Consider the following 26,633-nt stretch of genomic DNA (forward strand, 5'->3'; position numbering starts at 1 on the left):
ACATTGTACTAGAGTCCCAAACGACTAAGGTAACATGGTCCCCAATTATGTCGTAGAAAGCAATAAAAAAGGACGGTGTTAGCCAATCTGAGTCCGGGTATCTACCCTTGTGGAGGGTAAGAAGTGTAGTCCTGAATTCTTTATTGGCGAAAGGGGCATCAAGTAAATCTTCTATATGGCATTTCACCAATACTTAATACTCTGCCAAACTATATGTCTGGCATCATCTCTCGGAAGTGAATCAAGATCTATTGAAAGAAGGAAGGCAAAAAAATCTGTAGCAATTTGCATGATGGCATCAGGATCTCTGTGCAAAATCCCATCAGGATCTCTGTGCAAAATCCCATCAGAGTCAATAAGCTGAGATACACTCTTTCTACCATGTCTTGGCTTGAGAGTTGAGAAGAAGTGTTTATTGACTCTTTCTCTCATCTGGATCTAGGACTCCCATGCATGAAAGACATAGTCTGCTCTTTGGTCTAGCAATATCTACATATGAGACCTTGCTGCAAGACCCTGCTGCTGAATCCAAGCATCTAAAGGCCTTTTTTGCTCTTTCCTCTGGAGAGCTGCTGACTGTCGAGGAAGACCCCTCTCCTAGTGTTAGCAATAGTCTGATAAAATCACTAGCACCAGACAAGACTGCTGAAGACCCCTCTCCTAGTGTTAGCAATAGTCTGATAAAATCACTAGCACCAGACAGGGCTGCTGAAGCATGTAAAGGAGAAGACACTCCACCCTGCAAATGAGAAACACATATCTTACGAAATGCTTTGCCTAGTAAATGGGGTGAAGCTAAAATCTCATATCTACATCTTTTAGGTTTGAAAAAGAAACAGTTTGTTGAGATTGATAAACTCCTTGGCAAGAGCTGCAAATGTATTTCATGCCCTCCAAGCATTGGATTATCTTGGACGATCCCTTCCAAGAAGTGAGAAGGAGAAGTAAAGGAAGGGGAGGAGGAGAGGGGAAAGAAGAAGGAAAAGGGGCAGGGAGTGAGGGGGGAAGGATAGAAAAAAGAGGGGGAAGGATAGGAAGAAGAGAAGAAGGGAGAAGGAAGGGGAGGAGGAAGGGGTATGATGAGGCCTATATGTAGCCTTTGAGGAGTCACCGGTCTCCCCACTAGCAATGCTCGCTCACCTTAAACCCTCCACCGGAAGAGATTGCCTTGAGTGAGAGGAGTGGTGGAGGGCAAAAGAGGACGAGGGAGGGGGAAGAGATTACCTTGAGGGGGAGGAGTGGTGGTGGGATGGTGGATGACCAAAAGGGGGAGGAGGAAGAAGGGTGATATAGTAGCCAAAAATATTTCATTCCTTTACCACCCCCCATCGCCCATCCCTCCCCCCCTCTTGCCTCACTACTAAATTCTTGCCCGTTCATGTTTTGCACCCCCTTCTCTTTTTTAAATCTCTTCCACATATTCCCTTTTTCTTGCTCCCCATTTTCCCTCCAAGTCACCACCATCACTCCTCCCATTTCATGCTCTATCTTTTCATGGGTATGTCAAAATGTTGAGCACTAAAAAGGAGATGTGCTCAAATTTTTAAACCTTTGACACTATGTCCATGCACAAATGTATTAATTGGAGTAAGATTATGGTAAAATGCCAATTTTAACGCATGTTCACTTCAGAATTTAAGCATGTATGGAAAAGTTTGAAAGCATAAATATCTTTTCCTTATGGCAAGCTTCAAATTGGGTTATGCAAAGTGGCTAGCACCTTGCCATTCTACTCTTGGATTTTGAAAAGGCATATGACAGAGTAGATTGGGGATTTTTGGAAGGTACCCTTGCAGACTTTGGATTCTCAGATGCATGGATTACAGGGGTTTCTTCCTTATACAAATCAGCCCACAACCAGGGTACTCATCAAAGAAGAAAGGGGAAAAGGATTTCATATTTCTGGATCAGTTCGACAAGGATGCCCTCTTGCACCTTTCTTGTACTTATTTGTGGCTGAAGCGACGAGCAGGATTTTGAGATGCTAGGTGATTTCACTGTAAGGACACGTGGCTAGGAGAATTATGAGATCAAGGATCCCACTTCAAGTTGTGGGACTACTCAGGTCAGATGGGAATGCCTTGTCTTTGATGTTCACTCTGGGGGCATTCTAGATCAGCGAATGATATTCTTATGCATATTGGATTTCTGCTTGTCAGAATGTAGGTGATGTGGAACAGTGTCTTTTCAAGTCAGGATGGCACTAGACCCTAACCCAGGTCACATTCCCTTAGGCTCATGGAATCTTTGGCTCTATGGAGGTGGTCCCATAAAGTGTTCGCAGTGGGACCAGGGGCGTGGGAATGGATTGATGTAGGGCACCGAGAGAAAAGACTTTCGATACACGATTAGTTATGCTAGGAGATTCCAGATTGGAAGCCCACCAGAGCTCCTCACTAGGAGAATTTTCAGATTTCTATTGATCTGCAGAAATCCTTTTGGAAGAGAATCTCAAAATCCCTCAGGAATAAAACAACCACTCTTTTCTTTTGGCTTTCTATTCATGTAGGGTTTGCCAAGAACTAGTGGAGGTGTACGTTCGGGGCAAATTTCACTTGGTCTCATTGCCTTTCTGATGATGAGTCTATTCAGCGATGCTTAAGGGACTACAGACAGGCAAGGATTATTGGAAGGGGATTGCTAAGCTATTGAGAACCTTTATGCGTTCTCCTTTCTTCATGACCTAGGTCTCAGTAGCATGGCTTTCTCTTTCGGGGCCTCAGATGTTCTACGAGAGACATGACTCATCTTGGGCTCTTTCAATTCGATGGCATTTGGTTGAGTCATGTTCGTTGGACGAGGTTCGTGCTTCTCTGGAGTCTGTACAGATGTGCGCATGCATTTGTGGATACTTTGTGGGAGATTCTGGCGAGCATATCAACGTGGCATATTTGGAGAGCCAAATGTATAGAGACTTTGGATCCTCAAGTCACCTTGCACACACATTGGCTAGGAGGACACAATACTACTCTGGTATCCATTTGGGCGACTATGTAGGGATCTTCATGAGCAGCCTCTACCAGGAAGAGTGCTTTCTTGAAGGAGTGGAATGGCTGCCTATTCATCTCGAAAGCCCCACAGAGTTGAGGTGGCACTATCAGCCTCAACCTTGGTTATTTCCTCGCTCAATTATAAGAGCTTGATTTTGCCATTTGGTTTTGTTTTCTCATTCTTTGCATGATGTATCCCTCCATTGAGTTTTGCTCTTGGAGGTTCTTTCATACTTTATGGAAGTCTCTTTTTTGAAGGAAAAAAGGTTACTAATGAAAGGGGCATCGTCATCAAAAGTAATAGATTTTGGCAATCCATGTAACCTAAACATATCCCTAATGAATAGCCTTGTTGTTTCAGGAGTAGATAACTCCCTTTTGAAGGAGATAAAATGGGCTTGCTTACAATGACGAAATTTTGCTCAAACTGACCAACCTTGGGGAATCTTGGCACAAAATCCCACCTTTTAGAGGGAATAGGTGAAGGCTGCAAAAGTCCAACAGTTTGCTTGTGTCATATTTAATGCATTGACATACATCACATTGTTGAGAAAAGTTTGAAACTTCCTTTGGAAGTTTAGGCCAATTGAAGTACCTCTCGATATTATCAAATGGGCCCTCTAATGCCTCTATGTCTTGAATGTACACTCGCACGTAACTCCCTCATCACTAGATGTATAAATGTTTTGGGTACACATTGTACTCCCCAATAGTGGGTATCCATCCACGATGAAGTATGCCTCTTTTCCCTAGTCTCATTATGTTGGGTCCTTCCATAAATTTCAGCGAAGTCCTCTTAGAAGGACAAGCTTCAAACATTGCTCCTAGTGCCTTCTCCTTAATCACAGAAATGTGATGAACTTGGGGTCATCTACTCAAAGCATTGTCTCCTTCTCTCGCTAATATTCAATATTTGGTTTGATCACAAATTGAATATATTTAGGCCATTTGATTTATCTTGAAAAGACAATGGGTTGGGAGAATAATTGCTTGATACTTTGATGGTCAGTCTTAATCTTGAAAGGAGAACCACATAAATAATGCTTGGATAATTTCAAAGCACATACAATTGCCATTAACTCCTTCTCATATGCCATATATTTCAACTCGGCCCCTTGGATCTCTCTGTTACAACAAAGAACTCCTTGCCCATATCAAAGAGTGTAAACACTGGTGTAGTGACCAATGTTTTCGAAAGCTGCTTGATGAACCTCTCCTAACTCGTACAAGGAATGTTTCTTTAACAAATCTGTTGATGGGGAAGCAAGTTGTGCAAAATTCTTTATGAATTTATGATAATAACTAAACATCCCTAGAATTGATCCCAAATCATGTATGTTTTGGGTATTGGCCATCCAATTATGGCCTTGGCCTTTTTCAACCCGTATTCCCTCAGCAGACACAATGTGTCCCAAATACTCTACCTCGGTCTTAAAGAACCCACACTTCTTTGTATTAAGGAACAATCGATCCTTATTTTCTTGTTCGTTCTTTGTATTCTCAATCCTTCCTTAGGAGCTCCATCACCTTAGCAAAGTGATCCTTATGTTCCTCTTCATTTTGGCTAAAAACTAGAATGTCATTAAAGAAGACTATGACAAACTTTCCCAAGTACGGTTGCAAAACCCTTCGCATTACCTATTTAAAGTGGCTGAAGCAAAAGGCAAAACCAAAAACTCATAATGTCAAGAAATAGAGCGGAAAGAAGTCTTATGTTTATCTCCCGCTTTCATCCTCAGTTGATGATAACCAGACTTTAAATCCAACTTACTAAAGACCTTAGGCACATCTAATAAAGCATTCACTCTTGGAATTGGATACCGGTTCTTAATCTAGACTTTATTCAAAGCTCGATAATCTATAGACATACGATATGATCCATACCTTTTTTGACCGATAATACAGGTGATTTAAATGGAGAACTACTTGGTCATATTAGGCCTTTCTATAATAGATCATCAATTTGTTTTTCTACCTACTCCATTTCTATCCTATTCATCCTATAAGGAGCTCTACATGGAAGAGAAGCTCTTGGCTCCAAGTCTATGGCATGATCATCTTCTCTTTTCATAGGCATTTCAAATGAGCCGTCCTTGAAAAATCTCATAAGCTCTACGGAATAGCTCTTTATTTCTGATTCTTTGTGAGCCAAATGATGAATAATCTCCTTCAATATAAGAACATAACCCCAAGTGATATCCTGCCATATGGCAGCTAGGGTAACCGCGGGTGGAACTGGGTGCTCACCCATCACAAGATTGCAGCGAGCCACCCAAATGTTCCAAGCCGTGATGCTGGCTACCACCTCCCAGACCCTGTCCTCCTTAGGAGGAGGAGGAGCTAGACTGTCAAGGAGGACTGCCTTGTGGAGTGCGATCCTCTGGATGCTCTGAGCTTGTATCCAGTAGGCTGGGGAGATCTCATCAATCTGAAACGCGTGTCCTCCCTCTATCAACCAAGCCACCATCCCCCAGGTGTAGTCTCTATGAAGACTCTACATACATGTCATGATCCTGAGGGCTCCCATCCAGATCCTCGCTGCGCTACGATAGCTCCACAGGCAATGCGGGATAGTCTCCAGGGCACCATCGGAGCAACAATGCATTGCACGTCCACTCGCATCTGCTCCAACCACGGTCCGATGGGCAAGCCTCCGTGGGCGATATCTTCCTCAGCTCCAAGCTGGACCACAACCGCGTCCAAAACTTGGAGCACACATCCTGGGGTACTCTCTGGATCACCCAATGTCTCTCCCTCGAAGGGGTCCCTCGACGAGTCCATCTGAAGCCTCCTACCAATCCGTGTGGTGTAGGAAAAGAAGGGCACCTCAACCACCTGCTCAGCTGGGCCGCACCTAGAGGGCCAGAACCACTCTCCCGGATCCCACTGGACCTCCCTTAGGGGTCTACCCTCCCACAGCCAAAGGGGCCATCTAGAGGGTCCACCTAGGAGCGTGGTACTCCAGGCTCCAAGGCGACTATCGAGAGGCGTGCTCGTTTCTACAAGGCTTGGCCTATAGGTGTTTTCTACATCTTCGCTCTGCGAGGGATTCGCTGGATGTATAGTCCCCCCACTTGGCTGTTAGCCCCAATTCCAGAGATCCCCTAGGCAGTGAGCTGGGTTTCTCTGGAGCAGGCCGGTTTTTCTTTCAGCCTTTTCCGGTTTTTTTTCATATTGAGCACCTTCGGGGCTGCTGTCTTGTATGAAAATCTTTCAAGCATTAATAGAAGGTTCCTTTCTTTGCAAAAAAAAAGGGGGGGGATAAACCTCTAATGAGGGAAAAGTGCCCCTAACCCACTTATTGATATTACATTGGTCACGGCCTAGAATATGGCAATAATTCTAACAGTTTTAGAATACCCAAACAAGAAGTAAATTGAGAGATATTATCCAAATTTTGGTGTGGAATGTGTGGGTATCTTTTCCCTATCCAACATTTGATGGTTACTACGTAGTTGCGTCTTTTGCGGATCAATCTCTTTTGGATCAGGCCATTCTAAAATTTTACATTTAACTAATTTAGATGCACCTTCATCTCGACTTTTGAAACAATATGACCTAGAAACTTGATTTTCGAAAATAAGAACCATTCGTTTTGGGAATAATGAAGAGCAAAATTTTCTTTAAATAATATCTTCAAGTGTTTCTTGTGTCTGTCTTCATTCTCACAGACAGACAAGGATATCATCAAAGAAAATGAAAGAACCATGTTTTAGAAATGTTTTGCTAAGTCACCATCTGTACAGGCGACCATAGATGGTTCGATTGTTTTAAGAATTAACAATCACTAGGCTTGACCAATACCACTCATAAAGGCCAAGAAAAATTCAAAGAGCTATCTTGTGGGTATCTTGTGTAGCAATCCTGATTCTTCACATGATGGTACCCCTTTTAAGGTCTAGATAGATGAAAATGTTGGCTCCTCTTAAACTGTCCAAGATCTCATCTATGCATGAAATAGGAAGCTTCTTCTTTATTGTCATCTTGTTTGATGCCCTAGTCCAAATATATTCTCCAAGGTCTACCCTTCCTAAAGAAAACATAAAGATGGACTCCTTGGTGGGATAGACACTACACACTCTGATGACCATTTGGTTGAGCATGCAGGGGTCTTCCTCCTAGGAGGACTATCTTCCTTAGGGAGTGGAGAGGCTCTCCTTTCTTCTCGGAGTTCACCACGAGTTTTGAGGGTCCTTTTGGGATCTGCTCTGAAATACTGGGAGGGTCAATGTGCCACTCCTTCCCCAAACGGCCCACCACTCTGATCATTTGCCAGTGTATCCCATCAAGACTCCCATCCATCTCGGGGTCACTCTCAGTGAGTGGCTGTAGTAGGCCTCCAGGTCCTACACGAAAGAAGCCGGGGTGAGTGCTGCCGCGCTGCATCACCATCCTCAAGGGAACACCAGTACGGGAAAACTGCTCCAACCATCTGCTGTCTCTCCAAACGTGAACTCCTTCCCACCAGGACTCTGGAATGGCTAAGTCAATCTCACCCATCCGCTGCCCTGCCCCTCGCAGATGCACTAGGGCATCAAGCCTCGCCTCTGTCTCCATAGGTAGTCTGCTCCAGCGGCCAAAGGACCCTGCTAGACCATTGTTCCACTGTGCCCAACCAATGTGAGTCTGCTCTCCGAGCATACGGCCCTCCTGATCTCTAATCTTTGGGTGCCACATAAGGGGCTGGTGCTCAAACTCCTCTCTGCATTTGGACGGAGTACGGATGAGATCCACTGCCAGTCTCTGCCATATCCTGTGAAGACTCCTCATCAGGGGAGAGCCCTTCCCCGTAAGGGGGGCCTCTGAGAAGATCCATCGATGTGAAGGCTGCCAATGTCCCCCAGTGCGTGGGGTGTTCCTTAGAATCCCTCGCTGTAAGAGGAGCTTCCAAGGCTCTGCACCTGGGGTGAGGCCACGAGCCACCAACTTGCCCAGAAGGACCCTGCTCTGCATCTTCGGATCAATGATACCCAAGCCTTCCAATGCCTGCGGCATGATTACTGTCTGCCAAGCTACTCGGGCCGTAGTATTCCTCGTGCCGTCTGAACCTACCCAGAGGAAGTTCCGTACCAACCGTTGGAGCTGCCCAATGCATCCTCTGTGAAAGCACCAATAGGAGACAATGTACCACGCAGTGGCAAGAAGGACTTGGTTTGCCACTAAGGCGCGACCTGCTAGGGAGAGTTTGGCCGAGCTCCAATAGAGAAGCTTGCGCCGAACACTCTCAAGGACCGGGACAATCTGCTGCTTTGCTGTAATGTCAATACCCACTCGGCATCCAAGGTATCTCGCTGTCTGGCCCCTCGGTATCCATCTGAAGCCAAAGTCACTCCCCCACTCACGGATCTCCTGTGTCTCCTCAAAACCTGTGAAGAAACCTATAGATTTTATCCAGTTGATCCATGCCCCGAAGGCTTCACAGTAATAGCCAGGGCGCCCTTGACTCTCTCCAGACTTGGTGTGGTGCACTCAATATCCAAGGCCGTGTCGTCTGCAAACTCCGAGTCAAGAAGCAGCTCCTCCTATTTGATGGGAAGCCTCAACCCTGTGAGACCTGCCACTTGTGATCTCAAATAGTAGCCCAAAGCCTCCGCCACAAACAAGAAGAGAAAGGAAGCAAGTGGGCAGCCTTGGCAGACTGAGCGAGAGAGAGGAAAGGCCTTGCCTGTGTGTCTTCCGATAAGCATCTGGCTAGAGCTCCCTGCATATAGTGTTGAAACTCATGTGTGTCCTCCTCCGCCTAAGGCGTGAGCCTACAGCTCCTCACTGCTCCTCTGAATCACATCGGCCACCCACGCAGCCCAACCCTCACATGGTGCCGTCTCTGACTGCTCTCAAATCCCTTCCATGACCTGCTAAGTCACCTCGTCTTGCAGAAGGTGCCCTGGAATGCGGACCCCCTTCTGGGAGAGACCTCGGCAGGGCTGATCCAAGTGAAGTACCACTGGAGAGTGGTCTGACATAGTGGTACCTGCCAAAATCCCGGTAGATCCGCCTTTGTGTAGTGCCCAGTCCCCAACATAGAAATGGTTTAGTCTCTCTAGCAATCCATCGTGTCTCCTCTGTCCAAAGGATAAGAGAAGCTGCCAGGTATCCTGCTGAAATCTGGCTCTCTCCACGGGTCTCTGCCACTGATCATGAAAATGAACTGCTCCCAGGTTGAGAGCTGAATTGAAAGCTACATTTGACATGTTAGATTTGGGCATGTTACATTTTTATTTGGGGATCCAGTTCATACAAGAGAGACGTGGCATCATTATGTCTCAATCCAAGTATGTGCAAAAACTCTTGGATCGGGTCAACATGCAAGATTGCAAGCCTATAGCCCCTCCCATGGAGCCAGGACTGAAGCTTACTATGTATGAAGCAGGTGAATCAGTAGATGCCACACTCTACAGCCAAGCTGTAGGAAGCCTCATTTATTTGTGCAATACACAGCTCTATATTCAATTTGCAGTATCACAGGTGAGCAGATATATGCACAGCCCAAAGACAACACATTGGCAGGCTGTAAAACACATCTTCTGTTACTTGCAAGGCACAAAGTCTTATGGCTTGATGTTTCCCGGGGGGGGCGACTTCCAGATGCATGCTTACAGTGACTCAGATTGGGCTGGAGATTATGACACTAGGCAGTCCACAAGTGGTAATTGTTTCTTTTTGGGTCATGGTTGTATTTCTTGCCTAAGCAAGAAACAATCTAATGTGGCTACTTCCTCATGTGAAGCTGAGTACAGGGTAGCTTTCACAGCAACAGTTGAATGTGTTTGGCTGCACCGTTTATTTGCTGATCTTCATCTTTCATTGGAGGGTCCTTCTCCAATTCTCACTGATAGTCAGAGTGCTATAGCAGTTGCAAAGAATCCTGTGTTTCATGCTTGCACAAAGCACATTGAGGTTCATTATCACTATGTCAAAGAGCAGTTGCATGCACGGGAGATCAGTATGATCTATGTGTCAACACATGACAATGTTGCAGACATCTTCACCAAAGCACTTCCACGTGAGAAGTTTGAGGCATTTTGCAATGCCCTGAACTTATCTCCTTTTGGTGATTGATCATTTCCTTGTACATCATCACATTGGCACTGCAGGGGGGTGTTAGAATTATTGCCATATTCTAGGCAATGATCAATGTAATGTCAATAAGTGGGTTAAGGGCACTTATCCCTCATTAGAGGTTTTCCCCTCTAAACTCTGAGCTACCACCTGTTCCAGGCTGTTTCTCAGATTAGAAGCGATTAATTCGTTGTTTTGGCAAGGTTTTGCCATAGCTGAGACTCCATCCTAAGCTGTCTCACCCTCTCCTCCAGCTCCATATTTCTCCGCGTGACCTTCTCTAGTTCCGCATCTTTGGACTTCAAGCGCTTGTTTAAACCTTCCTCAATAGCTGACAGAAATGCCTTGGGAAAAAATCATTAAATTAAGTGCTGATTAGGAATGCATCATAATCTTCTCAATGTATTTGAAAACTTACCAGATATTGTGCACAACTACAACAATCATCCACATCCACTTTGCCCCATGAGCCATAAAGTCTCTCTCGATATTCTCTTCCATATCCTTCACAAATAAACATAGAAATTAAGTTCAAATCTGTTCAAAGCAAGCACAAATGAATAGATGCCTCAAAATGTTGTTATCATGTTCACTCATGATTAACAATCTGATCATGAAAGACAAAGGACAAATTTAGAACAAATGAGTGCATATACATCCAAATAGGAAAGAGTCAACCCGCATTGAGAAAAGCACCATAGGACAAGCGTTGAAATAAATGGACCCGTATGCATGTATAAAGCTAGAAAGTTACTAGTTTGGCAATTATTGGAACATTACCCAAGTTACCCATGACCCTTCTTTACCATACTAAGCTATTCCTACTGTCTTTACAGCCATGACATATGTACCCCATCCTGGCGTATCAAATGTATTAATATTACATTCATTCCTTTCATTGGTTATAGAGTATCATACAAATTATTCTGATAACATAAGATCATGGAATACTCTTTATATAATTATTCTAAATGCATGGAGGCTATTTTCAGGTATATCGCCCTTAATGCATTCTGTCTTCTTGTCTAAATAAATCCTTGAGAATACTACAAAACTGTCATGACCTAGAAACTTCACATTTGCGGGCAATGATTTGATGCTTCTAAAAGGATACCATATGCCTTCGCTCTTTTATTCATTGAATCAATTGCTCTTGCCATTGCATCAGTTTATGAGACTTCTCTTGTAACCCTTTCCCACAAGTAATTGATCTCATCTTGTAACTCTAAAGAGTTTCGATAGAGGCTGCAATAAGTTGCTTACAGATTAAGCATTGAATGACTGGAATTTGGCATGACATAAGAGCTCATAACTGTAACCTCTGTTGGCAGAAAATCAAAACCTTTTTCATGAATGTGTCACACTGTGTTTTTTGTACTAAGACAGAACAGTTGAAGCCACTCAGTCATAATGTAGATGGAAGAGTATTTCCAGGTATTGACTGTTGATCTGCCAAAAAACCAACCTATACTTCCATCCTTCTATTGCAATAAATAGGGCTCACTTCATTTCATCAAAGGCATGTGACTACTGTGAAGCTTCATGCTGCCAAGTGGCAAAGTGTGCATGAGAAGTGGGTCACACGGTCAAACGATTCACTAAGAGCTCTCAAAGATGGGTTGAAACTGCTCTTTTGTACCTATGCGATTTGTGAGTTTGTACGACAAATAGTAGCAGGGTTGCGTAGAGGAGGTAACTTGATTGACCTTACTACACCCACTGGAGATTTTTTCCAAGAAAAGGGATAGTATATCTCCAAATACTCTTGTTGTATTACCAAGGATGTAGAGCAACCACATTTGTATGTAAAAGAAAGAAATTAAAAAAAGAAAGAAAAGAAAGAAGAAAGTTTATTAAAGTCTTTGGAAGACCAATGGGTCTCTGAGACTGTGAGAAGCTTGATACAACAAGCTGAAATGGTGGAGCTACCAAAACGAGCATCATCACCCATGCTAAATGCTAAATGCTACATGCTACTTACTCATAAAATCATCAGTACTACATAGTCATAAAATCAACAACATGATGATGATGATGATCATCATCCTCGTCATATCACATCAAATCCAATGCCAATCTGGTCCGATACAACAGATACTGGAGGCCCTAAAAGGGGAGGTCATGATGGACCCAGTGGCTGGTGGGGCTGTGGTGGTATAAGAACAGAGATAGAATGTTGGCGGCTATCTATGGATTTGGTTTGGCGTGGCCTCCTGACGGTGGCTTTGCGTCTAACAAGGGCCACGGTTAATCCCTATCTATGGTGCCCCGGTCTTGAACATGGAAGGGATGTCTCCAACCATAATCTGTGTGTGTCGTGTCACTGGCTCTAGATCTCTACCTTGTTGACTGCCTGTGGAGTGGCGACCTGTGTGGTCTGGTCGGAAGACTTGCAATCATACTATGAGACGAGTCTTGTCGGAAACATAGTGTGCGGGGGAGTGAGAGAGAGAGAGAGAGAGAGAGGCTAGGGAGTGAAGGCATGGTAGACAAATGTAGAATCCATGAAGGCTTTCATTCATTCATCTCACTTAAGGAGACAAGTGAAGTACAAGCCTTATAGGCTAGACACACACACTTGCACCAAGTGCATATGGGATAAGACCCAGAGTGATATGTGGCACTCACACATGACAAAAACAAGGACTAGTACTAGATCTCCTAGTACTACACACCAACACATCACATCAACATACCCTTTGGCTATGATATCTCCAACAAATCTACCTATGTGTCTCGTCCTTGTCTTTGTGGTCTTAAGTAAGCGCTCTCGGTGCCTAGCTGCCTCATGGATGAAGGCGTCCAGATTAATAGAAGGAACTCATTTGATTAGCCCAAAAAACAAATAAGAGTCAAAACTATAAAGGTATTCAAGGAGGATATTCTAAAATATTAGGTGCTCACAATGTACTACCAACCCGTGTAAGTGTGTGTGATGCTTGTTATGGTATCTCTCCGAAGTTGCATACCAAGTTAAATATGAGGAATGTAATAATTCTTAATCAAATGGGCACATCCAAAAGCATATTATCATGCCAAATGTTAAGTGACACACTAAATTTCATTCATGTTGATATATGAAATCCTTTCATTCTTTTTTAATGCAACAGATCCTTCTTATTGATTGAACGTTAATCCAACCACGTGGTTGATTTAAGATCGGTATGCTGAATCGGTTGTGCATTTCTAGGGGTTGAAAAGGGCTCTTCATATTGTTTGTCCAATTTTAGAAATAAGTATGTATCATCTACAAACTCAGTCCCCAAGCTCTACCTCCTGTTAGATTAGGAGGCGCATCTAGACCAAAGCTTGGTCCTTGAGATTTTTGAAAGGCCTCTACTACAAAAAGGATGCCATGGCTAAGCTACAATAAGCACTTGGCTCAAACTACTAGTCTACAATCCTGTAAGCAATTTGCCAAACATGAAGAAAAAGATGCTTTTCATGCCTTACCATCTTCACTCCTATTTTCCTTGTCAAATAAGACGTGTTCGATGCCCATCCATGCATGCATTGATAGATTTTATGCTGATGATTAAGCTCTTCATAGAGGTGGCACGATTTGTATTGCGCTAGGCATGTTACATACGATCACTATCCAGTCATACTTACTCTCTTTGAGCCACCATCTGCTTCTGGTTCAGCCCGTGTCAAAACTCCATAGGCTTTCTATGCAAAGGAGGATCTTTTAGAGGTAGTTACCCATTTATGGGAGTCTTATTTGAAAGATGGGGTGTCAAGATTCCTGAGGCTTTCTATGCAAAGGATTAGTCATCCAGTCATGAAAGTCTTATTTGCCCCTCCTACTTTGTAAGCAATTCTTTTTCATACTAGTAGTTCTATCACTTGGTATCTGGGAAAGGAGGAGATGGCCTATAAGTTCTATCATTCAGTCTCTAGGACAAGAGATAGAATGTCCTTGGGCAAGAGATTGCCTTATGAAAGTAGTTTGCATCCCTACAAAGGGAAGAGCAGCAAAGACTATCAAGCACTTGGGTCATGAGCACCTTGCTGCAGCAAGTACTCATCAGCAATCACTTTTTGAGCATAAAGATGAGTTTTGCACATTAATCATTTTGGGTTCGGAGTTAAAGGCAATAAATACTTCTTCTCTATTCTTGGTCTTGGACATGGCACAAAAGGTGTTTCATAGCTAATTGATTCACACACCTGAGAGAGATAGTGCTACATTGAGGATTTGGCAGACTATTTCTATGATGGTGACACCAAATATGAGGATTTACTTGATGTGTCACTCCTCAGCAAACTTGTATCCACTTGCTTGGTAATTTTTCTTTTACATTTCAATTTTTTTTCCAAGAGAAAAGAACTTCTATTAATGCTTGTAAAAAAGTAATCATACAAGTTGGCAAATACCATAAAGGTGCCAACCGTGAAAATCAACGAAAAATAAATGTTGGCTGTCAGAAAGACACTCTTGCTGCCAGAGATCCTAGCTCACTGCCTAGGGATTCTCTGTAACAGGGGCTAACAACCAAGGTGGCGGACTATACAACCATCTGATCCCTCTCGGGGTGATGTCGTAGAAAACACCTGCATGCCAAGCCTTGCAGAAACGTTCCCGCTGTGCGACGGTAGCTCAAGAACCTGGAGAGCCTCGCTCCCAAATGGTCTGAAGCGTGAAGATGATGTCCTGCTAGATGGCTACCAAGGTGGCCGACGGTGGAACATTGTGCTGGCCCATAACCCAGCTATAGCGAGCAACCCAAATGTTCCATTCCGTGATGCTGACTACTGTCTCCCACACGCTGTCCTCCGCCGAAGGAAGAGGTCGATGATTAGTGGGAGGAGTTGCCTCATGAAACTCAATGCTGTGAATGCACATGCCCTAAATCTTGTATGCTGGAGAGACCATGTCAATGGGAAAGGCATAGCCACCCTTTGACAACCAAGTAGCCATGCCCCACGTGAAGTCCCTCTGTGTGCCCAGAAGCCTCGCCACAATCCGAAGCGCTCCTCGCCATATCCTCTATGCTGCTGGGCAGCTCCAAAGGCAGTGGGGGATTGTCTCCAAAGCCCCCATCGTGCATCTATGGCAGCTACCATCCACCTGCATCTGCTCCAACCAAGGGCCAACAGGAAGATCTCCATGCGCTATCATCCTGGAAAAGTAGGAGATCTTCTGTGGTCGGAGACTGGACCCGGACTTCACCTCTCTAGGTACCTGCTTGTGAGAAGATGGTGAGTGAGAGAGAGCAAGAGAGAGTGAGAGCTAGAAGCTTGGAAGCTGAAAGCTTAGTTGCAATAGAAGAGTGTGAGAGTACAACACAATGAGAGAAAGATAAGGTTTTGTCCTAGTGACAAAACCTTAGTAGTCACTAACCATAGTTAGTGAACTAACTGCGGTTAGGGGGAAAAACCTCTTAAAGAGGGAAAAGTGCCCCTAACTAGCTTATTATATTACATTGGTCACTGCTGAATTATATCTATAATTCTAACACCCCCCTGCAGTGCCAATGTCATGTACAAGGCTGATCAATCACCAAACGGATATAAGTTCAGGGCACTGCGAAATGCCTCAAACTTTTCACGTGGTAATGCTTTGGTGAAAATATCTGCAACGTTGTCATGTGTGGACACAAAGATCATACTGATCTCTCCTGCATGCAACTTCTCTCTGACGTAGTGATAGTGAACCTCAATGTGCTTCGTGCGAGCATGAAACACTGGATTCTTTGCCACTGCAATGGCACTCTGACTATCAGTGAGAATTGGAGAAGGACCCTCCAAAGACAAATGAAGATCAGCAAATAGACGTCGCAGCCAGACACATTCAACTGTTGCTGTGAAAGCTGCCCTGTACTCAGCTTCACATGATGAGGTAGCCACTGCAGATTGTTTCTTACTCAGCCAGTAAATCTTGCTTACTCAGCCAGGAAATGCAAGATTTACCCAAAAAGAAACAATTGCCACTAGTGGACTGCCTAGTGTCATAATCACCAGCCCAATCTGAATCACTGTAGGCATGCATCTGCAAGTCACCCCCCCTGGGAAATAGTAAGCCAAAAGACTTTGTGCCCTGCAAATAACGGAAGATGCGCTTAACTGCCTGCCAATGCATAGTTTTTGGGCTGTGCATGTACCTGCTCACCTGAGATACTACAAACTGAATATCAGGTCTAGTGTTGCAGAGATATATGAGGCATCCAACAGCCTGACTGTAAAGTGTGGCATCAACTGATTCTCCTGCATCATGCATTGTGAGTTTCAGCCCCGGCTCCATAGGAGTGGCTATGGGCTTACACTCATGCATGTTAAATCTGTCCAAGAGTTTCTGAACATACTTGGACTGAGACATAACAGTGCCACGTCTCTCATGAGAGAACTGAATCCCCAAATAAAAGTGAAGCAGCCCCAAATCTGACATGTCAAAGTTGGTCTGCAAATCAGCTTTGAAATCTGCAATTTTTTCTTCATTGGACCCTGTGAGCAGTAAGTCATCGACATAAAGAAGGATGACTAATATTTCCCCCCCATCCATCTTGATGTAGAGGGTGCTCTCAGTAGGACTATTGTGCAGCCCCTTGCTGGTCAAAAAGGCATGTATCTTGGCATACCATGCACGAGGGGCCTGTTTCAACCCATATAAAGCTTTGTTGAGCCTGCATACTTGAAGTGCATTGGCTGTTATTTCAAAGCCCGGAGGTTGTTTGACATACACCTCTTCCAGCAAGTCCCCATTTAAGAAGGCTGTTTTTATGTCCAACTGATGAACATTCCACTCAAAATGTGCAGCCATTGTAATAACTGATCGGATGGTGGTCATCCAGGATGTAAGAGTGAATGTCTCCTCATAATCTATGCCCTTTTTCTGAGCATAGCCTTTAGCAACCAGCCTTGCCTTATATCTGTCAATGGAGCCATCTGGCTTCCGTTTGACCTTGAAAACCCATCGTGTGCCAATGGCATGTTTACCCTGTGGCAAGTCCACAACATCCCAAGTCGATTTTTTGCAATGGACTGCAACTCATCGTGCATGGCATTCATCCAATGCACATTATCCTTTGCCTCTTCGAATGTGGCAGGCTCCTCCTCATCAAGGAGAGTACCTGCATATGCTGATTCCACTGAATTAGCACCTTCCATGTGCCTTGCTGCAGTGCGAGTCCTGCCAGATAACGGAGCATCAAGTTTACTCTCCCTGAGAGTCTGTAACAGCCAGTTTGGGACTGTTTTTTCTGCATGTATGTCTGCAATTTCTTGCTGCACCACCTGTTCCACTGCCTGTGGAGGGGGCAAGACATCCTGTGGCGGAACTGAAGCATCTGGAGGTTGCTGTAAATTCTGATTTGCATCAGAAAAATCAGCAGGGGAACCCAAGGCAATGGGTAGCAACCCCTCAAAGACATCCTCTGAAGATGAAGGCATTTGAAATTCAGCCTGAGTGTGAGCTGAATTTTCAGAAAATATCACATCTCTACTTACTATGATTTTGCGTGTAGCAGGATTGTAGAGACGGTACCCCTTGCTTTCTGCACTATATCCAACAAATATGCATTTGATGGCTTTATCTGACAATTTGTGCCTAAATTCAACTGGCACATGTGCATAAGCAAAGCATCCAAAGACTCGGAAGTGATCCACTGAAGGCTTCCTGTCATTCCCGACCTCATAAGGAGTTTTTGTTTTTAAAGCCTTAGTGGGAGTCCGATTCAAAATGTAATTGGCACACATCAAACCCTCTAGCCAGAATTTATGAGGCATGTGTTTGCTTTTCAGCATACATCTGTCCATCTCCATGAGGGTTCTATTTTTCCTCTCAGCTTTGCCATTTTGCTGAGGGGTCAGCCTGACTGTGAGCTGATGCACAATACCCTTGCCTTTGAGAAAAGCATCAAATTCTGCACATAGGTATTCCCCACCTCTATCCGTGCGCAATGTCTGTACCTTGAGTCCGGTTTGATTTTTGGTTATGCCAGGCACATATAAGACATCTGAATGTCTGTACCTTGAGTCCGGTTTGATTTTTGGTTATGCCAGGAGAGGTTGAGCCATCAATGGCAGTGAGCTCAACCTCTCCTGTGCCACGTACTGAATATGATGAGTTGTTGGCACAAGTGACTTTCTTACCAACGGGAGGTGGATGCAAGGAAGTAAAAAGACACTTCCTAGAAGTGATGTGCTTGGATGCACCGCTGTCAAAATACCATGTGTTTAGTGTTTCATTAACACTGAAAGCAGAGGCATCTGTAGAAGAGTCATAGCTGCAAGTCAAAAATGCATATGTATCATCACTGCAAGAGGCTGTACTATCCCGAGCATCTGGAACAGCCAACCTAGAATCTGAAATGCAAGATAAAAAGGCATAATCCTGTCCAACAAAGTTGGCTGCACCATCCCCACTGTCAGATGAATCTGAAACAGCCATACCTGAGCTGTTTTTCCTTTCTTTTGCAAGCCTTTTCCTGCATTCTGCTATGTGATGACCTGGCTTTTTGTAGTAGTGACAAAAACCCTTCTTCTTGGGCTTACTTGCATCATTTTTAGCCTTTTGTGAAGGCTGTCCTGACCCACTGGAAGGCTGATTTACTGATGTCTTTGCCTGTCCCTTTGTTTTTTATTTAAATTTTGAGAGCATGGCTTGTTCACCTGCACGTGAAGCCAAATTTTTCCTGGTCTGCTCTTCCTGAAGCAGAAGTCCTATCGACTCATGAAAAGTGAGAGGATTTGCACCCCCCCTCAATGATAAGTTCAGCGAAGTGTGAAAGCTGAGATAAGACTCAGGAAGAGAATTCAGAGTGGTTGTAATCATCTCTGAATCAGGAATAATTTCATCTATGTTTAACAATTGCTCTCTGAGATCCTGTAGCTTTGTGAGATGGACTGACATGGAGTCACCCTCTTCCATATGTGTATTACTCAACTCTCTTTTCAAGAAAGATACCCTTGCATCATTCCGAGCTGCATACATGCTTTCCAAAATATCCCACGCTGCCCTGGAGGTCTTACACGACCGGATATGCGGAATGATAAATCTTTTCACTGAAAGAGAGATGCATGACAAAGCTAAGGCATCCCGTGAATCCCATCTCTTCTGCTCTGGAGTAGTGACTGTAGCTGCACCAACAACTTGTCCTACAGCTGCACCCTGTGCACGACCTCTTCCACCTCCTTGCTGAGGAGGGGTAGCAGGTGCAATATCTGCTGGTCGGATCTCATCCCCATTGACATAATCCCATAAATTTTGAGAAATCAGAATATTACGTACCATGAAACTCCAGAGGGAGTAGTTGGTACCATCCAACTTGTCTTCTTGTGAAAGACCACCGAACTGGAACTCATTCTGATTTTGATGGGCCATATCTGAGAAAAAGATTGAAGCAGATACAAAGCTGAATTCCCTTACTGGGAATGAAATGCACAACTCCCAAAAAACACAGCCAAGCACGGGCTGTAAATGCAACTTGGATTTCTGTACTTGCACTGTCAGAAATCTGTCCAAGCATCAAAAAACTCTCCAAAATCTGCCAAAAGTGCTTCAAACACTTCAAGAAAGGCAGTATGAACTGAATACTCCAAAAAATGCTCTCCCAACACAAAAGCCCCAATTTGTGGCTTGAAATTGCAACCAGAAAGGGGCAAAATTACTAAAAGCCCCAAATCTGCAATTTCTGAACAAAAGCCCCAAATTTCAGACTAGATCTACAGATCTGTCTGCAAAAGCCCCAAATTTTAGACAAAATCTGCAATTTTTTGCTCCAGATGTAGCTCCGAAACTACACAATGATTGCAATGTCTGCAACATACAAAATGCCCCAAATGTACTCCCAAAAAACTGAGCCAAACTATGGTTTTCTGCAAGATGTGCCTGCCAAAGAACACCTGGATGAAGGAAACCCCGTGCAGATCTGCAGATACAGATCTGCAAGTACAGATTGTACGGATGAACAGGTTGTTGACACACGTGTGGTACTGAAGAACTGCACGCAGATCTACGGAAGGTACGGCTGGTACGGTAAGTACAAAAGGTACGGTACGGTACGATTTGGTACGGCAAGTACGGAAGCAACGGCGTAGGTACGGTCAAACAGACGAGCTGTACGGCGAATCTGTACGGGCTGTACGGCGAATCTGTACAGGCTGTACGGCGAGTCTGTACGGGCTGTACGGCGAATTTGTATGGGCTGTACTGCGAATCTATACGGCGCTGTACGGGAGCTGTACGGTGCTGCACGGCGGGATTCTGTACAGTCGTACGGACTGTACGGACGAGATGATGCAGGCTGAAGCTGGAGCTGGACGGGGAGATTGGAGTTGGAGGCAAAGAGTAGGAGTTGAAGGGAGCACGGAGCTCTTGAACCCGCTCTGATACCAAATGTGCGAAGATGGTGAGTGAGAGAGAGCAAGAGAGAGTGAGAGCTAGAAGCTTGGAAGCTGAAAGCTTAGTTGCAATAGAAGAGTGTGAGAGTACAACACAATGAGAGAAAGATAAGGTTTTGTCCTAGTGACAAAACCTTAGTAGTCACTAACCATAGTTAGTGAACTAACTGCGGTTAGGGGGAAAAACCTCTTAAAGAGGGAAAAGTGCCCCTAACTAGCTTATTATATTACATTGGTCACTGCTGAATTATATCTATAATTCTAACACTGCTGCATTGCCCAACGCCTCTCTCTCAACGGAGTCCAAGCTACCGCCTCCAACTGCAAGCGGCATCCTATGCATGTAGTATAAGAGAAGGAGGGCATCTCCTCCGCTCTCTCTGAGTGGCCTACTCTGGACGGCCAGAACCACTTGCCTGGGTCCCACTGTACCTCGCTGAGGGGACGACCTTCCCATAACCATAAGCGCCAGCGAGCTCCATCCAGATCTGAGATGCGAGAGGGGTCAATCAACCACTCCTTGCCCTGAGGGCCCACTACTCTGACCCTCTGCCACCCTAACTGATCCAAGGCTCCATCCATCTCCGAATCTCCATCAGTCAAAGACTGCAAGAGTCCACCTGGACCCACACCGTAGAACCGGGCTCGCCTCTCTCTTCTGCCAGGCTTCTCTCTCTACAGGCAGCAACTCTGCCAGGCCTCTCCCTCTACAGCAACAGACTTCTCTCTCATCTGCCAGGCTCCTCCCTCTACAGCAGCAGAATTCTCTCTCATCTGCCAGGCTTCTCTCTCTACAGGCAGCACTCTGCCAGTATTCTCTCTCTACAGCAGCCACTTTCTTTCTCTCAACAGTTTCAGGTTCCTTTCACTGCAGAAATCTGCTCTTGTTCACTTCTGGAGAGCAGCACCAACATCTCTCCCTTCACCCCCCTACCTGGAAGCAGCATCAGCCCTCTCTCTCTAAACCATTACTCCATTATAAGACTGTCTCTCTCCTCCCTGCATCATCTTTTTTACTGAGTTTTCCTCTCTCCAGTCCCAAGACTTCATCCATTCCAGAAGGAGGGGCTGCTATTGCACCAAGGGCCTCCATAACCAAACGGAGCACAAGTACAAGGAGGGTTTGCTTCTGATATTTGTTCATCTGAGATTCACTTCTGCATTGATTTCTTTCTCTTTCCTAGAGATCTAGAATGTGCAGCTAATGTGGGATGAAGTTGTGATTATGCAGGCATCCTCCTTGCGAATTGTGGTGCCCATGGAGTCCGGTTCCCTCTAGTTCCAGCATTGAGTCATTCCTTATATAAATCTCAATTTGAGCATCCCTTGTTTTCCAATTGTGTCTGAGCCCTCTCTCTCTCTCTCAAGAGCTTAAGTCAAAGTTTGTAAGGTGCATTGCACCTTGGTCTTGCATCTCTGATAAAAGAGCCTAGATAAGGGGGGGGATGCATCTTGGCCTCTCAACTCAAGTGCAATCATTGTATTTCTCCTATTGCTCTTTAAAGTTATCAAGAAATGCAAGCATTCTCAGGCAGCATTTGGTCTATGCTAGCTAGCAGGTATTCTATGCTAACTAGCAAGGCTCCAATATCTAGAGGTAAGTCGCTAGAATAGAGATAAAAACTGTGCTCCTTTCTAGAGATAAACGGTGGTCAATTGGCCCTTGCCCCTAAAGGGGACCCCTCAAGGGACATACTGACAAATGTCTATCTCTAGAAATGCTAATAGGTAGAAAATATATCATAAATAGCACACAATAAATGCTAACTACTAGAGAACACATGGTACCTAGCACAGAACACACAAAGCAGTTTTAAAAGAGAAAGCAGTGGCAAAGCAGTTTACACGGAAATAAGTTTTACCATGCAAACTCCAATCCAACTTGCATCCATGTGCATTGTGAGATCTAAAAACAGTCTTTTAAACCCTTTATCTGAACTGTTGGAAAGCACAGAGTGGTTTCATGATGCACCATTCACCAACATAGAATATAGAGCTGCTCTATTTGCTTTGCATAAGGGCAAATGCCCTCGCTTAATGGGCTGAACCCCTCCTTTATTATTGCTTAGGACAGTGGTGATCAAATTTCTTTAGCTTTGCAGAGCATTTGGGACTCTAGGTTTATCACTTACTAAGGGTCTCATCCATCTTATCCCTAAAGGGGGTTGTAGAAATTTGGTCGTACAGTCATTTGGCTTTTCTGACTCCTATATCATAGGGGTTTCCTCTCTCTAGGAATCAGCCCATAGTCAAGGTTCTCATCAGACAATCATGAGGGGACGTGTTTCAGTTTTCCAAGAGCAGTCCGCTTGCTCCTCTACTATACTTGTAGTAGAGGCCATGAGTCTTTTCCTTAGATCACAATCTAATATCCTTGGTTTGAGACTCCCCCTTGAACACCATGAGGAGCTACTGCATACGAGGTTGCAGATGACACTGCTTTGTTTTAAATGCCTTTCCTCAGACTCTGTTTTGCCTTGCAGCAAGAGCACATATGAATTGTGCACAAGTTTAATGGCATTTGGGTCAATGATAAGTACTCATCTAATTGGGGTTCATATTGTGGTTTCAATTGGGTTTAGAGGTCTTGCCAGGTTAGATCTTGGCTCTCAGGTAGTAATTATCAACCAGGTGTTTTTCGCTACAGCCTAGTTTATTTGCTCTCCTTGGTGTCACTCTAGGAACTGCATTTGCCAGCTCAAGAGGCATATCAGGAACTTTCTTTGAGTGGAGTTGATGGGTCCATAGATAATAGATAGAGTGGCTTGGGAGACTTTGATTCTTCCTACCCAAGATGGAGGACTTATGATATTAATTTGCAGTGCAAAGGTTTCCTTTCAAAGCTTGTTGTCAAAAAACTAATGCCAGGTTAGGAGCCATGGAAGGATTTCTTCTTACGTTGCATTCAATCTTGTATCCATTCTGGAAATCCCTTAGGAATAAAATGATCACTCTTTTCTTTTGGCTTTCTATTCCCTCCATCTTTTCTTTTGGCTTTCTATTCATGTAGGGATTGCAATGAACCTGTGGAGATCCAAGTTCGGACTGACCCTACTTGTCCTCGTTGTCACATTGTAGTTGAGTCAGTACAACATTGCCTTTGGGAGTGCAGATAGGCGAGGACGATCTGGAAAGGTGTTGCTAGGATTTTCAGTATCTTTCATACAACACCTTTCTATATGACCTGGGGTTCAGTGGCTTGGTTATCTCTTACTAGCCCTCGGGTGTTTTTCGAAGGACATGATCCAGATCTAGCTCTCATTGTATGGCAACACTCAATGGAGTCTTGTTCCCTCCACGATGTTCCCTTCACTCCTTTATAGCTGCTCATGCCTCAATAGACACGTCTTAGGAGATTCTCGCTAGCATTGAAGCTTGGCATATTTGGAGAGCCAGGTACACAGAGGCGATGGAGGGTATTCAGGTTCAACCTTCCCAGGTTATGGTCAGTATTTGGACCGACACAGTACACACTCTGATGGCCATATGGGCCAGCATGCAGGGAACCTCCAGAGCAGCTATTCCCAAGAGAGTTACTTTTTTCAGAGTTTGGAGAGGATCTCCTTTCTTCGCTAAGTCTCCCTCAGGGTTGAGGTGGCATTTTCAGCCTCCGCCTTGGTTTTTTATTAGCTCATTTTGAGCTGTTTTTTTCCTCATGCATTGCATGATGTACTTCCACATTTGAGCTTGCTCTCGCAGTTTTCATTCATATTTAATGAAGTAATTTTCTTGGAAAAAAAAATCTTATATCCATTCTTCAGATGGTGAGTGGTGAAACAAAGAAACAAAGAAAGTTTATTAAAAGTTTTTGGAAGACCAAAGGGTCTATGAGACTAAAAGAAACCTGATACAACGATCTGAGGGGTGGAGCACTAAGCGGGCATCAATAATCATGATCATATCAGCACCAATACAAAGAGAGAATAACTCTTCGGGGTCAAAACATGGGAGCTAGCGGGGCATCAAGGAGGTATCGTGCATGAGGCTGTGGTGGTGGCATAAAACCTATGATGGAGCGCTAGCGGTTGTCGGCATGTGTGGTCCGTTGTGATCTCCTATCTATGGCCCGGCGGCGGCGAGCAAGTGCCATGTTGGCTGGAAAAAATCAACGATCATGCTCTGAGAGGAGTCTGTCTGTATGCCCTAGTCTCCCCGATCCCAATAAAGGTCTTAAGCTCATCTATGTAGAGGCCGAACAAGGTTAGTGATAATGGACAACCCTGTTTGATCCCAATGGTGCTCATGATCTCCTCTGTTCACCTAGCACCTGTCTGAACACTCTCATAAAATGCCACGGCAGCCCAGGTGATCTCCTGATCGCAACTCCTGTACCAAAAGCTGTGCAGAAATCCACAAAGCAACAACAGACCCTCTAGAGGGTCTCTGTGCCCTAGCCTCCTGGATGACCCCCTAAGAGTAAGTATATGATCCATGGTTCCGTGATCTATCCAGAAGCCAACCTATCCCATGGTTCTGAATCCCTGAAGCTTTGCAACCAGGCTAACCTCTATGTCAAGTAGTGATGCATAGATCTTGGACATGACATGTCCAATCAAACTGGTCCTGTAGTTTTTCGAGCCCATGGAATCTCTTGCCTTCTAAATGAGGGTGTGGTGTTAAGAGTCCCAGTGTGTGGGAAGCCTATGCAAACTGCTTCGTTGAAAGGCTTTGCTAAGATCGGGGTTAAGGTGTTGATGCCATATGCAATGAATTCAGTACGTAGGCCTTCATGATCCTTCGCTCGGTCGTTGCGAAGCTGAAGGGCTATGTGTTTGACACCACCGGCTGTGAAAAGTTGCATGAGGTGGGGCATGGTACATGTGAGAGATCCAGTGCTGGCTAGTTAGGGACGTCATACAGCGTGTGCATATGAGTGCCAAGTTTTGGTGTCCATGAGAGGAGATGGGGCTCGCCGCTCAAGAAACCTCTGCCAGAAGTCTTTAGAATTGATACTAAACAAAAAATTTATTAGAGAGCACTCCCTAGATCTTCATCACGCAGATCTCAAGATGTCTTCCTAACCTCTTATGGCTTCTACTATGAGAGCTTGGCATTAGCTTCAGGGTTTCTTTGAGGGACTCTTCTCGTTTTACAAGATCACGTTGATAGGGAGCTAGACATGTGGAATAAGTCCGTCTTTTTTTGTACCAAAAATGAAATACGTCCGTCTTGGATGACTTGGTAGACCTATGGATGCTTCAAGTTATATGCAGTGGTCCCAATGGGAGAGAGGCCTTGCTTCCTCTATGGGGTCTTGGAAAGCTTTTAAGAACCTCCTTAAAGAACACAAAAACTCTTTTGGTAAGTCATCTCTTTGAGAGTAGTAGAAGAATCACTTAGATGACACAATGGAATTAGGCCACTGCACATGAGGGACAGCATAGACACATTAGGTGAACAGGGGCTTTCTTGAGTACAGGTATTCCACTACATGTTGATGGCCTTATGTGGGACATAGGCGGGGACACCATGGTATTCTCGGTGCAGTCCAAGGGTGTGTTATTTAGGTCTTTCAGCGAGTATGTTATTTCAGGGGCGCACAATGATCTAGTCAAAGCATTGCCTTTTGGAGTACAGACATGCTAGGGTTACTAGGGCTGGGATTGCAGGACTTCTGGGTACGTTTTGTTCCTCCACTTTGCTCATTACTTGGGGCTTAATGGCTTAGATTTCTTTGAAAGGCCCTCATGTTTTCTGTGAGAGGCAACTCTACTCTTCAACTTCCTCGGTTGGATCATATATTGTAGATTAATGTCAACTTGACACTTTTCTTGACTCTCACTTCAGGCCTCCACCCGCATCAATGGACAGGAGTTGGGAGATTATTGCTAGTATCGCTACTTGGCACATTTGGAGATCCAGATGTAGAAATGCTATAGATGGCATCCAAGTCCACCCTACTCTTACCCTAGCTTGCATCTGGACAGATATTGTACACACTTTGAGGTCGGACTTCAACATCAGTCTCGACACTTTTTCATAGAGAGTGGAGGGACAGTCCCTTCTTCTTAGAGTCTCTCGGTTTTAAGGTGGCACAATCCTGGCTTCTTTCAGGCTTTGCTTATGCTTAGATACTTTGAGTGGCAATTCACCACTGTTTTCTCATCCTATGCCTTAAGTGTTTTGCTCTTGGAAATTTCTTTTTTAGTTAATAGAAGTCTTTTGAATGGAAAAAAAGACAGATAAAAAGAAACACAGATACAAATAACGTCTGATTTTTTGTAAAGCTAAATGCAGAATTGA

The 26,633-nt window shown here is 44.5% G+C and overlaps 1 protein-coding gene across 2 annotated transcripts in view; it reads right to left on the reverse strand.

Annotated features, from left to right (window-relative positions):
* LOC147894839 (alpha/beta-Hydrolases superfamily protein) overlaps window positions 1-26,633 on the reverse strand; it is a 170,523-nt gene that overhangs the window by 12,124 nt on the left and 131,766 nt on the right. For both annotated transcript variants that reach the window (XM_087384502.1, XM_087384501.1), the window contains exon 13: window positions 10,468-10,553. In XM_087384502.1, the coding sequence (XP_087240628.1) occupies window positions 10,468-10,553 (86 nt within the window). The remainder of the gene's footprint in view (window positions 1-10,467; window positions 10,554-26,633) is intronic.

The sequence above is a fragment of the Dipteris shenzhenensis genome, chromosome 14, assembly GCF_047967505.1.
Source record: "Dipteris shenzhenensis isolate YYH24624 ecotype China chromosome 14, Dip_SZ_1.0, whole genome shotgun sequence".
NCBI classification, from domain to species: domain Eukaryota; kingdom Viridiplantae; phylum Streptophyta; class Polypodiopsida; order Gleicheniales; family Dipteridaceae; genus Dipteris; species Dipteris shenzhenensis.